We start from the raw sequence: 12,757 nt of genomic DNA on the forward strand, positions 1-12,757 counted from the left end.
TTTCTAGCAGGGTACAGTCTGTTTTCCAACGACTTCATTTTATCAGAGTCTTTCAAATGTATACTTTTTCCAATAAATCACATTTAAATTGTACATACAAAATATATTTTTGCAAAAAAATAAAAATGCAACATCAGAGACATTTAGCATTTATAATATTTAGAATTTATAAATATTTAAGTAGCATTAGTTCAAATAAATACAATTATTAAAGGAAACCTTAACCTAATTAACATTTTCATTCCATTGTCAGTATATAATTACTTGCATATAAAATGCACAACTTTGAATTACATATCTTAGTTTTATAACAAAATTTTACTCTTACCTGAGAGCATAGTTCAAGCAACGTTTTAGAGTGCTTGTAATCAGATACGATTTTCAAATTAGGACCAATGAGTAATGACTGGGGAGATTGGAGTTTTACCATGCTTCCACTTTCTTGATTAAAAATAATGTTCACTAATTCATACATTTGGTAAACTAAAGTTTGCATCATGTAAGTATCTGGATGACAAAATTGGAGCACAAATGGAAGAATCTACCAAAAAGAAATAGAATTACTTTAATATGCATCAGGATAGTAAGAACAATTAAAATTTTATAATTTTTTTCAAATTTATGGGTTGTGATAAAACAAAACTTAAAATTTTAAAACACTATAAACAAAACTTTAAGGTGTTTTCGCTTTAAAAATCGCTTTACACTACGCGCTTACCGAAATCGCTTTACACTACGCGCTTACCGAAATCGCTTTACACTAAGGGCCTTCAAATACGGCAATTTAGTGGACAACTAACGACATCTGTTGGTCAAAACGTAAATTAAACGTCTTATACTGCTAAACGAGGAATAAACGGGATGTGCTTATCAATAAAGGAAGAAAAACACATGCCCATAGAAATTGCAGGATGAGCAGTCAGAGGGTTAAACAAAGCAGTCAATTGAGAATAAACATTATCAATGAAAAAAAAAACAGAAATTTTTGAGATGCGTAGTGGTAGCCATGAGCAGGTTGCAACACTGTAGGATAGTGACCTTCAGCAAGTAAACACATTCCCATTTTAGTAACAATTGAATGAGCAACAGTCAGAGCCAGATTATACCTTTCGTAGGCCCTAGGCATAGCTTCATAGTTTTCATGATACTACTATGATAACTAAGTGAAGGAAATTAACATTGACAAAAGTAAATCTTTTGAAATTATTAATAAATAACTTTGCAAGGTAGGTTAAATGTTTACAAATAGAAAAAAAAATGATTTAATACTACAGTACAGAACCCGTTATCCGGAAATCAGAAAACCGGAAAACCAAAAAACCGGATCGAAATTCGATAAATTTTCCCGCCATTTAAAAAAAAAATTTTTTTTTCCTCATAAGATTTTAGGATTTTTCTTTCTTTTTTGAAAGATGTTTACCTTACCATCATTTTGGAAATAATCATTAGTGTATTACTTCATCGTTTTTTCTTCTTTTTAAGATTTTTTCCAAAATTTTTTTTTTTTTAGTTGGGTTTAACAATAAAAAAAAACGTCTTTCTGTAGCGATTCAGAAAACCGGAAAAATCAGTTATCCGGAATAGCGATGGTCCCGATCGTTCCGGATAATCGGTTCCATACTGTATTTTAATAAAATGTTAGTCACGTTTTTTCAAATGAGTCATTTTAGCAATTGACCAATGTTTTTTATATATATTTTTCAGGATCATAACTTATAGTCAACAATTGGATTTGCATTCATTGTTTGGTGATATTAAATCTAAAATGGCTGACGGTTATTAAGTAATATATTAGATCATAAGATTCTGCAAAATAATTTATTACCAAAAAATATTATATTTTTATTTGTATCTTCATAATTTTGTGCAAAATACACTTGTTGTTTTTAAAGCTAAATTATTTTTGTCAACAAATTTTTTTCTCCCAAGTTTTTCGTAGGCCCTAGGCACGTGCCTAGTGTGCCTATAGGTTAATCTGGCCCTGGCAACAGTGTATGTTTGCTACAAAAAGGTGTTATAAAAACAGTGATAGTTTGGAAGCTGCATAGAAGGAGTTCTAAAATACATTTATTTTTATTGAATAAAGAAGAATAGAAACTAGTATCTTTATTCCGATAACATTTGTTACATAGCAGTGGAGTGAAAAAAAGTAATAACTACTGCCTTGATCTATATTACCTATGACAGATAATAATACAATAAAAATATTAAATAAAACAGTAAAAATATTTAATAATATAGTAAAAATATTTAATAATATAGTAAAAATATTTAATAATACAGTAAATATATTTTCTAAAAAAAGACTACACTAACTACTACTGCTTTGATGTATATTTTCATTGATAGAGACTTTAATTTTTTTATGTTTTATATCCGTCGTTGAACAGCGGACAAAATTTAAATTTTGGGTTTACGCCTACGAATGTTTAACTTTGTAGCCTTGTACTTTTGAGCCAGTCCAAAAGACAAGGAAACTCCTGGATCAGTATCCTCAGATTTGTTATGGGAACATGGAGGACTTTGTGACTCAACAGATTTAACCTGCATCAGTCACCATTTACTATACGGGAGTCTTCGGCCAGCAGGGATCGAACCCACAAACTCTTGGACATGGGCCCAGTGCTCTACCAACCAGGTTATCCCAGCTCTTTGATAGATACTTATACATTAAAAACAAAAAAAGCATTAACTACTGCTTTGATGTATATTATCTTTGATAGATACTAATACATCAAAAACAACAGAAAAAAACTATGCTAACGACTGCTTTGATGTATATTATCTTTGATAGATACTAATATATTAAAAAATTTCTTTTAACTAAAGTAGAAAAGATGAAACTAATAACAATATTTACCTGTCCATTTTCCCCTTTCATACAAATTCTGATACCAAAGTTAAATTCATCATTTACAATTTCCACCTTGTTCAAAAATCCTGAAATTTTTCTTGAAGCCTGATTTCCTTTCTAATAAAAAAAAAATTTCTTTTAACGTTTCTCTGGAAGAAATATGTGTAGATCCATTAAAATGAAAAATTTTTTTTGTACAAAAAATGTCTAATAACATTAGTGTTAATGACAGCACATTTTTGTATTAATAAATATCATAATAAGATAATAACTTAAGAGGGTGAGAATTGAACTAAAAGTACTCAAAGAACTGTTAAGATTCAAAATTTTTTTTGTACAAAAAATGTCTAATAACATTAGTGTTAATGACAGCACATTTTTGTATTAATAAATATCATAATAAGATAATAACTTAAGAGGGTGAGAATTGAACTAAAAGTACTCAAAGAACTGTTAAGATAAAGTAGGTAGGTACTTTATTTACATCACACTAAAGCTGCAAAATGGGTCATTGGTGACGGTGCGGGAAACATACCCGGGGAAGAACCAAAAATTTGCCATCACAATTTTGATCCTCTTCAGAGAGGAGCTCATTTGTAAGGTCACTTACTCAAATTAGACAGAAATCTGAAGGAGTCAGAAATTTTCTCCAGACCTCGGTACCCATGGTACAGCTTAGTGACTTACCACAAAACTTTCGATTCCACAGACACGTATATCACTCGCACTTAGAGGGCCTTAGAGGAGTGGAGGATTGAGCCCTAGCCCCTCTAATCCGGCGTCTGATTCTTCAACCACTGGGCATTTGAATAAATTGGCATTAAGTGACATTTTTGAAAAATTTAAGATTTCCAGGGAAAGACATCATTATAGTCTTATTTCACTAATCATCAATTCATTTTGCCAAGTCTTTTTATTTCTAGACCTCAGTGGATAAATGTGTCGAATGACAATCTCTGAGTGCTATCAGAAGGAAGAAAGTTTAACATGTATTCGGCAACAAAAAGTTGATGAGAATCCTTAGAAAGTACCGGCTGAAAGAAAACTAAAATGCCAAGATTTCATTTCATGTTGTAACCGTCGTTGAACAGCCGACCCAATTTTTGCTTTTAAGACTACTAATGTTCAACACCGTAGCCTTGTAATTTTGAACCCAATCCAGAAGACAAATCAACTCCTGGATTAAGTATTGGGAGGAATTAGCCTTTGTGGAGGACTTTTGATGGAACTAACCTGCATTTGCGTTACACGGAGAAGGAAAACAACGAAAACCTCCCACGGTTAGCATGACGGCAAGAGAACTCTAATCTATTATCCATTTACCACCGATATTTTACATCAGCACTGTGGTCGGTGCAAGTTGGGTGCGCAATTGGCATCGACCAGTCATCACTGGGATTCGAACCCAGTTCACCTCAGTGGAAGGCAAACACTTTATACCCTGAGTCATCACGGCTCAAAATGCCAAGATTGCAAATGCTAGAGAAATGAATAGTTAAAATAAAGAATTTATAAGATATTGTTAATTGGAAGCTTGCTTACAAAAAATAAAAATAGAGCATAATGCTAGCTTTCTATTCTCAGTGCATTAACTTTTATGTTTATTTGTTTAAATTCAATAATGTCATAAACTTTATTTAATAGTTGAAAAGTTATTAAAAATCTTCATCAATCTAGCTCCAAACAAGTATTTTTATTGAACTATTTTATGAAGCAAAATATAGTCAAAAGGATATTTTATAACAGTTTCAGGGTGTAAAATAAAGTTATAAGTCATATGCATCAAAATAAAAAAATAAGAATAAGATGGACGGAAGTAATAATGATGTTAATGTATATAACATACCTGCCAACTTTTAATCCCTTCCATTATCATTTTTCCCAGTGGTATTAAAATGGAATTAAAACTTCAATTTTAAGCAAACAAATACGTTGTATTTGAGAAAACTTAAGTTGACAACCATGATAGTAACGCATATTAATATCTGTGCTTAATTTTTGTAAGAATAGTGGTGACCAATATCATTTAAAAATTAAGATTATAAAAGAAAAAATAGTATATAATTACTACCCCTTTAAATATGAAAATAAAATCTTCCGGGAGAGTTGGCATGTATGATATAATACTTTAGGTACAAATAGTGATAACAAGTTCATTAGTAAAAAGGGGATGTTTAAACTTTAAAGCTCATTTGCTTACATTCATTAAAATAAAATCTTCATCCCTACAGCTCATCAGTTTATTACAAAAGTAATTTATTTGAATTATATTAGAAAGTAAAATAAAGTCAAATGCATCAAAATAAAACATGAATAAGATGGTAGGAGAGGATACAGCTACGTATGTTTCCAATATGGAACTGCTGAGTTTGTTACTTTAAATAACTTGTATTTATTGTTCTAAAACCTTTTACATAATAAAAAAAAGCAAATTTTTTTGTAACAAAAAAAATTGTTGAATTATCTTCACAGAAATGATTTATGCACAATAAACTAAATTAGTCAGCTCTGCTCTTTATTCACGGACGCTACCTAATCCCCCAAAGATTTTGTATCAATTATAAAAATCTTTAAAACTAATTCCTCTTTAAAAAACTTAAATTTTTAGTGTATAAGTTACTTGAAAATTTTTTTTTTTTAACTGAAACAAATGACATGCAACAGGAAAACAGAAACGAAACAACATGTATGACAAAAACATGTATGGCGCATGTTTTCAATGTTACATCTTTCATAAGAGCCATCAATGCTCGTTATACGAGTATGATTTTTTTTTACACTTAAATATGTAACAGCATAACTAATACTCGTTTTTCAATGAATAAAATTATTATTAATGAACTTGCATAATTATATTTAAAACATAATACAGAATACTTTGTTTGTAGATATGAACTATTTGCTTTAAACGTTTTAATTCTTCTCAAGTTATAGTTTTGTTTGTTTTAGCTTTTCGTTAGATAGGAGAGAAAAGAATTTTTATTCAGGAATTTGTAAAAAAGTACATTTACACTTTCATGCTTATGACACCTCACACGCTTGATGTTTTAATTCTTTGTTGCCAACCCAAAAAAGAAAATAGCATTTTCTTTGTCAATGTGTAAGAGAAATATATATATATACATGTAATAGGAATACACAATTTTTACTTACATTCAAAGGAACATCAAAATATAACTTTGCACCTTCATTTTGCAAATAGTATTCTGGCAAGAAGTCACATAAACATAATGTACTAAAAAACAATATACAGATTAAATAAAGTACAAAGTATATCTCAAGAAATTTAGTTAATGTATTACTTTAGAAAAAACGATTACTTTTGAGTTGGTTGTCTCTCGATGACCCGGTGGATACTTTTTCTGACGACAGTAGAAATGTTTGTTATTGTTGCCGTTTTGAACCTTTAATGAAAATTTTTTTTTTTTTAAGTGGGCTAAAATGATAATATAAATTTTTTTTTTATTATGGACATTATTTCTGCAATTTGTATACTGTTTAGCTTGATTTAACAGAATGTAATAGAAAATTACATAAAAAGATTTATTACTTTGCATTTTGGTTGTCATCAACATGATGGTCACTAAATGTGTGTAAAATTTCCGTAATTTCAGCTTGCAATGAATCCTCTTTGCTTCGCTCAAACTGTTTGGAAAGCTCTTGGCAAGTTTCCTTCAAGAATGAAAGATCTCCTTCATATAATTCTTGAAGTTTCAGTTTAGATCTTCCCAGGAAGAAGCCATGCACTTTATCTTGTAAACGTTCCAACTGAGAGGATAAACGAAAAGATGACATAAAAAGGATAATAGTTCAAATTAAGAATTTTGCACAAAGTGTATAATAGTATTAAATATTGGGTGTACAAATTAGTTCGGTCCGTTTTTAAAAAATGGCTCTGCTGTTATGAATGTTATACAGTGACAGCTGGTTTCGGTGGTTTCAGCGAGGTTAAGCACCTGTCAAAAATATTCAGTTTATATCGCTTTGAGTTTCATACAAAAACCCTGTTTTTTACTTTGTTGAACATGTCAAATTTTAGGTAATGAAGCACCATTTGCGGGAGGTTTTATGTTTGTTCTTTAATCGGAAGAAAAGTGTAGCTGAAGCGCATCGAATGCTTGTAGAAGTTTACGTTGACAATGCTCCAACTGATAAATCATGTAGGGAATGGTTTCGACGTTTCAAGAATGGTGAATGATAAATAGTTTTGTATACTATGAGCTGCTACAACCTGGTGATTCCATAACAGGCGATCGGTATAGGCTACAATTGATTCATTTGAGTTGAGCATTACGAGAGAAAAGGGCGGAATACGAGCAAAGACATGATAAAGTTATTTTTTTGCATAATAACAGTCGGCCTGATGTCTCAAGAGTCGCAAAAATTGTAAGGAAACGCTCAAGTGGGATATTTTATCGCACCCGCTGTATTCACTGGACACTTCTCCTTCTGCTTACTGGTTGTTCCGACAGATGCAACATGATTTTGCAGGTCACTAGTTCACTTCGTTTGCAGACATCAAAAATTGGCTCCTAACTTGGATCGCCTCAAAAGACTGAGACATTTTTTCGAGATGGAATTCGAAAATTGCCTGAGAGGTGGGTAAAAGTAGTAGCCAGTGATAGACAATACTTTGATTAAACTGTTCATTCATTATGTTCTGAAATAAATGCATTTTTGACCACAAAAAAACGGACCGAACTAATTTGTACTCCCAATATAATTAATACAATAGAACAGTATTAAATAATACATATAGTATTAAATATAATAGGACAGAGTAAAAATATTTTTTTTTTCAATTTTAGTTTTGTTACAAGAAAAGTTAAAAATGTTTTTTGAAGTTAACATACAAAAATGTACATTATTTAATAGATCTACATCTTCTGGATTCATTTTAGGTTCTAAATCTGTTAAATTTTCTCAAGATGCTATTTTTTCCCTATAATATTTACTTCCTTAATTTATAGCACAGAAAAGCACTTTACAGTTCAGTTTCTAGCTCGTTTTGAATTTATAGCATAGATTAGAAAAAACGCAACGTCTTTCTGTTGTTTCTTTAATTTCTGATTTTTTCTTACTTGAAAGTGTTGCTAGAAAATTCCTTGTAAACAAAAGATAGTTGCTGAGAAGTGGATTAGTTATTATCAGCTATTATATACAGGTGGTTTATAGTGAATAAAGTAGAATAAGTTTTTTGAATCCTTGTCAATAATTAAGTAAAAAAGCACACTCATTAAAAGACACAAATCATAATTTAAACAAGAGAAAAATAAAAACGCGATTTCAACCTAATAAATCAAATGCCGTAGATAGGACTAAACATGACGCAACAATTTCGATTCTCTGTTAAAACTTAAAGATGTTTAAAAAATCACTTTTCTAACCATGAAACTGATTTAGAATGTTACAGTCCCCTTTTCCTTCGTAATTTTTCACTAGATTTGCAGTGTTTTTAGTTTTTGCAGCTTATATATTCATTTGAAACTCATAATGTGGACTTAATTCATTATAAACAGTCTAAAAGTATATGTTAAAAAGTTGATTTCTGAAACTGTGAATGAAACTTAAACTACTTAATTGGCACCTAAAAAATGCTTATAAATAAATCTGAAATATTTTGAATCTGATATTTAAAATAAATCTGAAATTTACAAAACAAACAAACTTGTGGGAAAACAATATTTTCAGGCTAGAGCATTTTTTTTAAACGTAACCTATATTTTAGAATTCTGGCCTAAAATGAATTAATAATTATAATCAGATCAAGAAACATATATTTAATAATAAATCCTAACACTAAAATGAAATATAAGTTAATTAAACGAGCAGCAAAATTTAAAACTTGTTCTTTTTAAGTTTGTAAGTTTATCAAAACTAGTTAGATCATCCAACAACTGAACTCATGATATAATATAATCTTACTGTCACAGTAACTATCTTAGACGGTGTCAAAATTTCAATGTTTAAATGTTTTTTTCTATAGTTTTCCAGACAGCCCAATGTGGGCCGATGCCTTCCTCTGAAGATTTCTCCATAACGACTTCCCATTTATCTTTGATCTTCATTTCTTTTTATTAATTACAAGAAAATCACTCTTCCATGCTTTCTTGTTCCAGTGGGTCTAAAAAGCAGTATTTTTTTTTATTGTATTGCCATCACTCATTCAAATTACGAGGGCCATCCAATTCATTCTATTTATTTTTATGTATTTAATAATATTGGGTTGTTATAACTCTCGTACAGTTCAAAGTTAAAAAAACAAAACAAAAACAATGTTTCTTTAGTCATACTACAAAACAGGTTTTGTACAACACATCTTCACTTCCAACAAACATTTTAAAAATATATATTAAAAGTAGTGATTAGAGAAACCCTCTAGAAGTAAGTAGCCAAGATACATTGATCTGAAGTATAATAATAATATATATATAATCTTACCTTCACAGAACTTATCTTGAATGTGTTATTGACTACATTATCATTGTAACAAAAAATATTTTTAAGGCAAAATATATAAAACATACCCCTTCTCCAAATTTTCTTAATGTAGCACATTCCTTGGGATTAGACTGTTCCATAGAAGATATTAATTCTAGAAAAATAATCGAAATTTAAAACAAATGAATAAAAAGGGTAAAAATTAAAATGTACTTATCTGTGTAACTGGAGGATCAAACAGAAAACCAATGCCAAAATTGATTAGTAAATAATAACAAAAAATTTCAAATCACAAAAGAGTGCTGTTTATTTGGCGGCTGATTAAAAATTTTTTTATTATTAACCAAATACTAAATCAAGGACTATGAGCTTTTCCCACCTTTTTCAAATTCTTTAAAGAGATAACAAAATTGCTTCTTTTATCCCTGGTTGTTCTATAAAAAGAAAGACTTTTTGCCTGTCTTTGCTCTTGTTTGTTCATCCCATTTTCATTGAAGGAGAGAAGAGATTTCTTGTAATGAAACAAGCGTCTTCTTTTTCCAGGAATAAGAAAAAGAGATGTTTTTCCCCCAGTTTAATTTGCTTTTGAAACGTGCGCTAAAGCACTTGTCCTGTGCGTGGGGGAAGTGTTTTTCTACAATGTGAATGTTCTGTCGATCAGCAACATCAAATGTGCCCATCTACGGACGTTATTCTGTAAATTTTTACATTAATTTAAATTTGGTGTTTCCTTTATTTACAATTGTTTGGAAGGATGTGTTAGTTGTCAACAGTGAGCAGGGCTTTCAAATGCAGCATCTTCATTCCTTATGCCATAAGTTAGAATTTGCATTTCTTAAGCTCAGAGTCAATCACAAAAGTTGACTTTTGTTTCGATTGTATGGGCATCATCGAATGGAAAACGGAAAGATGTATGTCACTCATATTTTGATTGCTATAGTATTTTCTATCTTTTGTTGTGAACACATGTGTTCACATGTAAATTTGGTGTTTCCTTTATTTACAATTGTTTGGGGGAATGTGTTAGTTGTCAACAGTGAGCAGGGCTATCAAATGCATCACATCATCATTCCTTATGCCATAATTTAGAATTTCTTAAGTTCAGAGTTAATCACAAAAGTTGACTTTTGTTTAGACTGTATTGGCATCATCTAATGGAAAGATGTATGTGATTCATATTTTGATTGCTATAGTATTTTCTATCTTTTGTTGCGATTACAGTACAGAACCTGTTATCCAGAAATCAGAAAACCGGAACGAAATTCGATAAATTTTCCATGCCATTTTTTGTAAAAAAATGTTTTTTTCCTCATAAGATTTTAGGATTTTTCTTTCTTATTTGAAAGATGTTTACCTTGCCATCATTTTGGAAATAATCATTAGTGTATTACTTCATCGTTTTTTCTTCTTTTTAAGATTATTTCCAAATATTTATTTATTTTTTTTTTTTAATTGGGTTTAACAATAAAAAAAACGGCTTTTTGTATCGATTCAGAAAACCGGAAAAATCAGTTATCCGGAATAGCGATGGTCCCGATCGTTCCGGATAATCGGTTCCCTACTGTACTTCACATGTTTGTGAACGTTTTTACCTGATATCATTAATCATGTTAATTTTTATGTGTTTTTACATAAATTTTTACATTGCTCCTGAAATCATAAGCGGGTGTGAATTTTCAGTGAAGTTGAATGTCCAGATAATGTAAACTGCCTTTTTTTCAATTAAGGAATCTTTGCAGTCTTCATGCAGTCAGTGTGTGCTATTTATCTTTTCAGTCCATCTTCTTTATCACCATGGAAAGGGGTTCACAAGTAGAGCAACATTGGACATTTGATAGCACAAAAGAGTAATGCTATCTGTAATAACATTTTATGAACCCCCAAAGGGTTCATGATGGGGGAGGATGTTTCTGTTTAAAGTAGTTGTGCTGCCATCTATATTTCATTTTAAAAAGTCACATGATTAGTAAATGCTTATTTTATGTTTTACATAGTTTAGTTCACTTTAAAATGCAGTACAAAAAGGTAGTGTGTTAGTATTTTGTGCATGTTTGTATTTTGTGTTTGCCATTAAAATATGTTGTTCATAATTGCTTTGGGTCGTCAGTATTAATTATTTAGTACCCACCATCCTTACATCAAAAAATTAAGAGTTAAAACGCTTGAAAAAAGACAAAAAACACAAAAAAAAAACATAGCCCTTGCATATGGTTAAGGCCCATAAACTGTATCACTTAAAAAAAAAATCAGTAAAAAAGTGTGAAGTTTTTTTAAAAAAAGCATCGCAATAGATTTTTTTTTAAAATCGTCTAATCAGCACTCTCTCGTATTGTCTATTTTCTATAGCAAGAACAACTAATACATTCATTTAAGTAAAAGATGAGGAGAAATGAATACGATTGGATAACTAATATTTAGATACATCGTTGTACATAGAAAGCCATAATTGATTATCAGTGTTCTTGTATTTTAAATGCAGGTGGAAATTCATAGTTCCATAATAAAAAAAAAATATATATATTAGCAAAAATTAAAATAAAATCTCCTTTAGTTGTAGAAATGAACCAAGAAAGTTTGTGAATTATGAGTCTTAATTTAAAATTATCAAAAATAAATAATGTCTATTTATAAAAATGTTTATAACTAATTATAGTCCTACTCGTTTAAAATGACAAAGTAGGCACAAAATAAATATTGTTGTGAAATCTGAGAGCTTTTTATACCACTTAGACTTAGAGGTTGGGCAGCTCTGACGAGCAGGGCACATCGACCAGAGGTCTATTGTACCCAAACCCTAAAATCATGATTAGCATGAAAGCCCTATGGCTGAAATAAAATTCAGCAAGCACCTTACAGGAACATCTTGCAGTTCCCAGGCATTGACAACATGCTGTCCTAAATGCTCAAATCTTTGAGCAGAATAGACCTCACAATCACAGAGTATGTGTCGTGATGTCTCTTCCTCTAGATGACATCCCCGACAAAGAGAATTTTATACCACAGCCACCCAAAATATTAAATAAAAAAGCTATATTATTTTTGTTTTTATTTACATAAATCGGGAAAAATGCAGGTTTGATTACAATTTGACTAAGGGCTTTTTTTGCAATCATTTGATATACAATACTTCTGCTGCTAAATACACTAGAATGGCCTACTAAGCGTAAGAATACTGATAGTTTCTAGGGACAGCAATCATATAAACAATTAATAAAGAAAAAATTAGGTAATACAGTGTTGAATTACAAAAATTATCACTTCTTACCTTTGCTGGAAATCATAGATCTGCATAACTAACAATACATAAAAAAAATCTTACCTTCAAATAGCTAAGAGATGTGATACTAAAGAAATGATAAAATATAAATTACCAGAGTTTTACTTGATCAATTAAGAACTCATAAAGAATTTATCAAACAAGTAGGCATTGATACTTTTGCTTTGTCTTTCTAGTTAAAAAAA

The 12,757-nt window shown here is 30.3% G+C and overlaps 1 protein-coding gene across 5 annotated transcripts in view; it reads right to left on the bottom strand.

The window, feature by feature from the left end:
* Positions 1–12,757, bottom strand: part of LOC107455334 (transformation/transcription domain-associated protein) — a 165,499-nt gene that overhangs the window by 17,810 nt on the left and 134,932 nt on the right. For 4 of the 5 annotated variants that reach the window (XM_087161598.1, XM_087161599.1, XM_087161597.1 and 1 more), the window contains 6 exons: positions 9,382–9,449; positions 6,405–6,622; positions 6,175–6,258; positions 6,008–6,089; positions 2,861–2,971; positions 329–541 (listed from right to left, as the gene is read on the bottom strand). In XM_087161598.1, the coding sequence (XP_087017724.1) occupies positions 329–541; positions 2,861–2,971; positions 6,008–6,089; positions 6,175–6,258; positions 6,405–6,622; positions 9,382–9,449 (776 nt within the window). Of the gene's footprint in view, positions 1–328; positions 542–2,860; positions 2,972–6,007; positions 6,090–6,174; positions 6,259–6,404; positions 6,623–9,381; positions 9,450–12,757 lie in introns of those variants that run through there. The other variant, XM_087161601.1, reaches the window with a different exon arrangement.

The sequence above is a fragment of the Parasteatoda tepidariorum genome, chromosome 4 (genome assembly GCF_982258835.1).
Source record: "Parasteatoda tepidariorum strain Cologne lab strain chromosome 4, Ptep-v5.0, whole genome shotgun sequence".
NCBI lineage: Eukaryota > Metazoa > Arthropoda > Arachnida > Araneae > Theridiidae > Parasteatoda > Parasteatoda tepidariorum.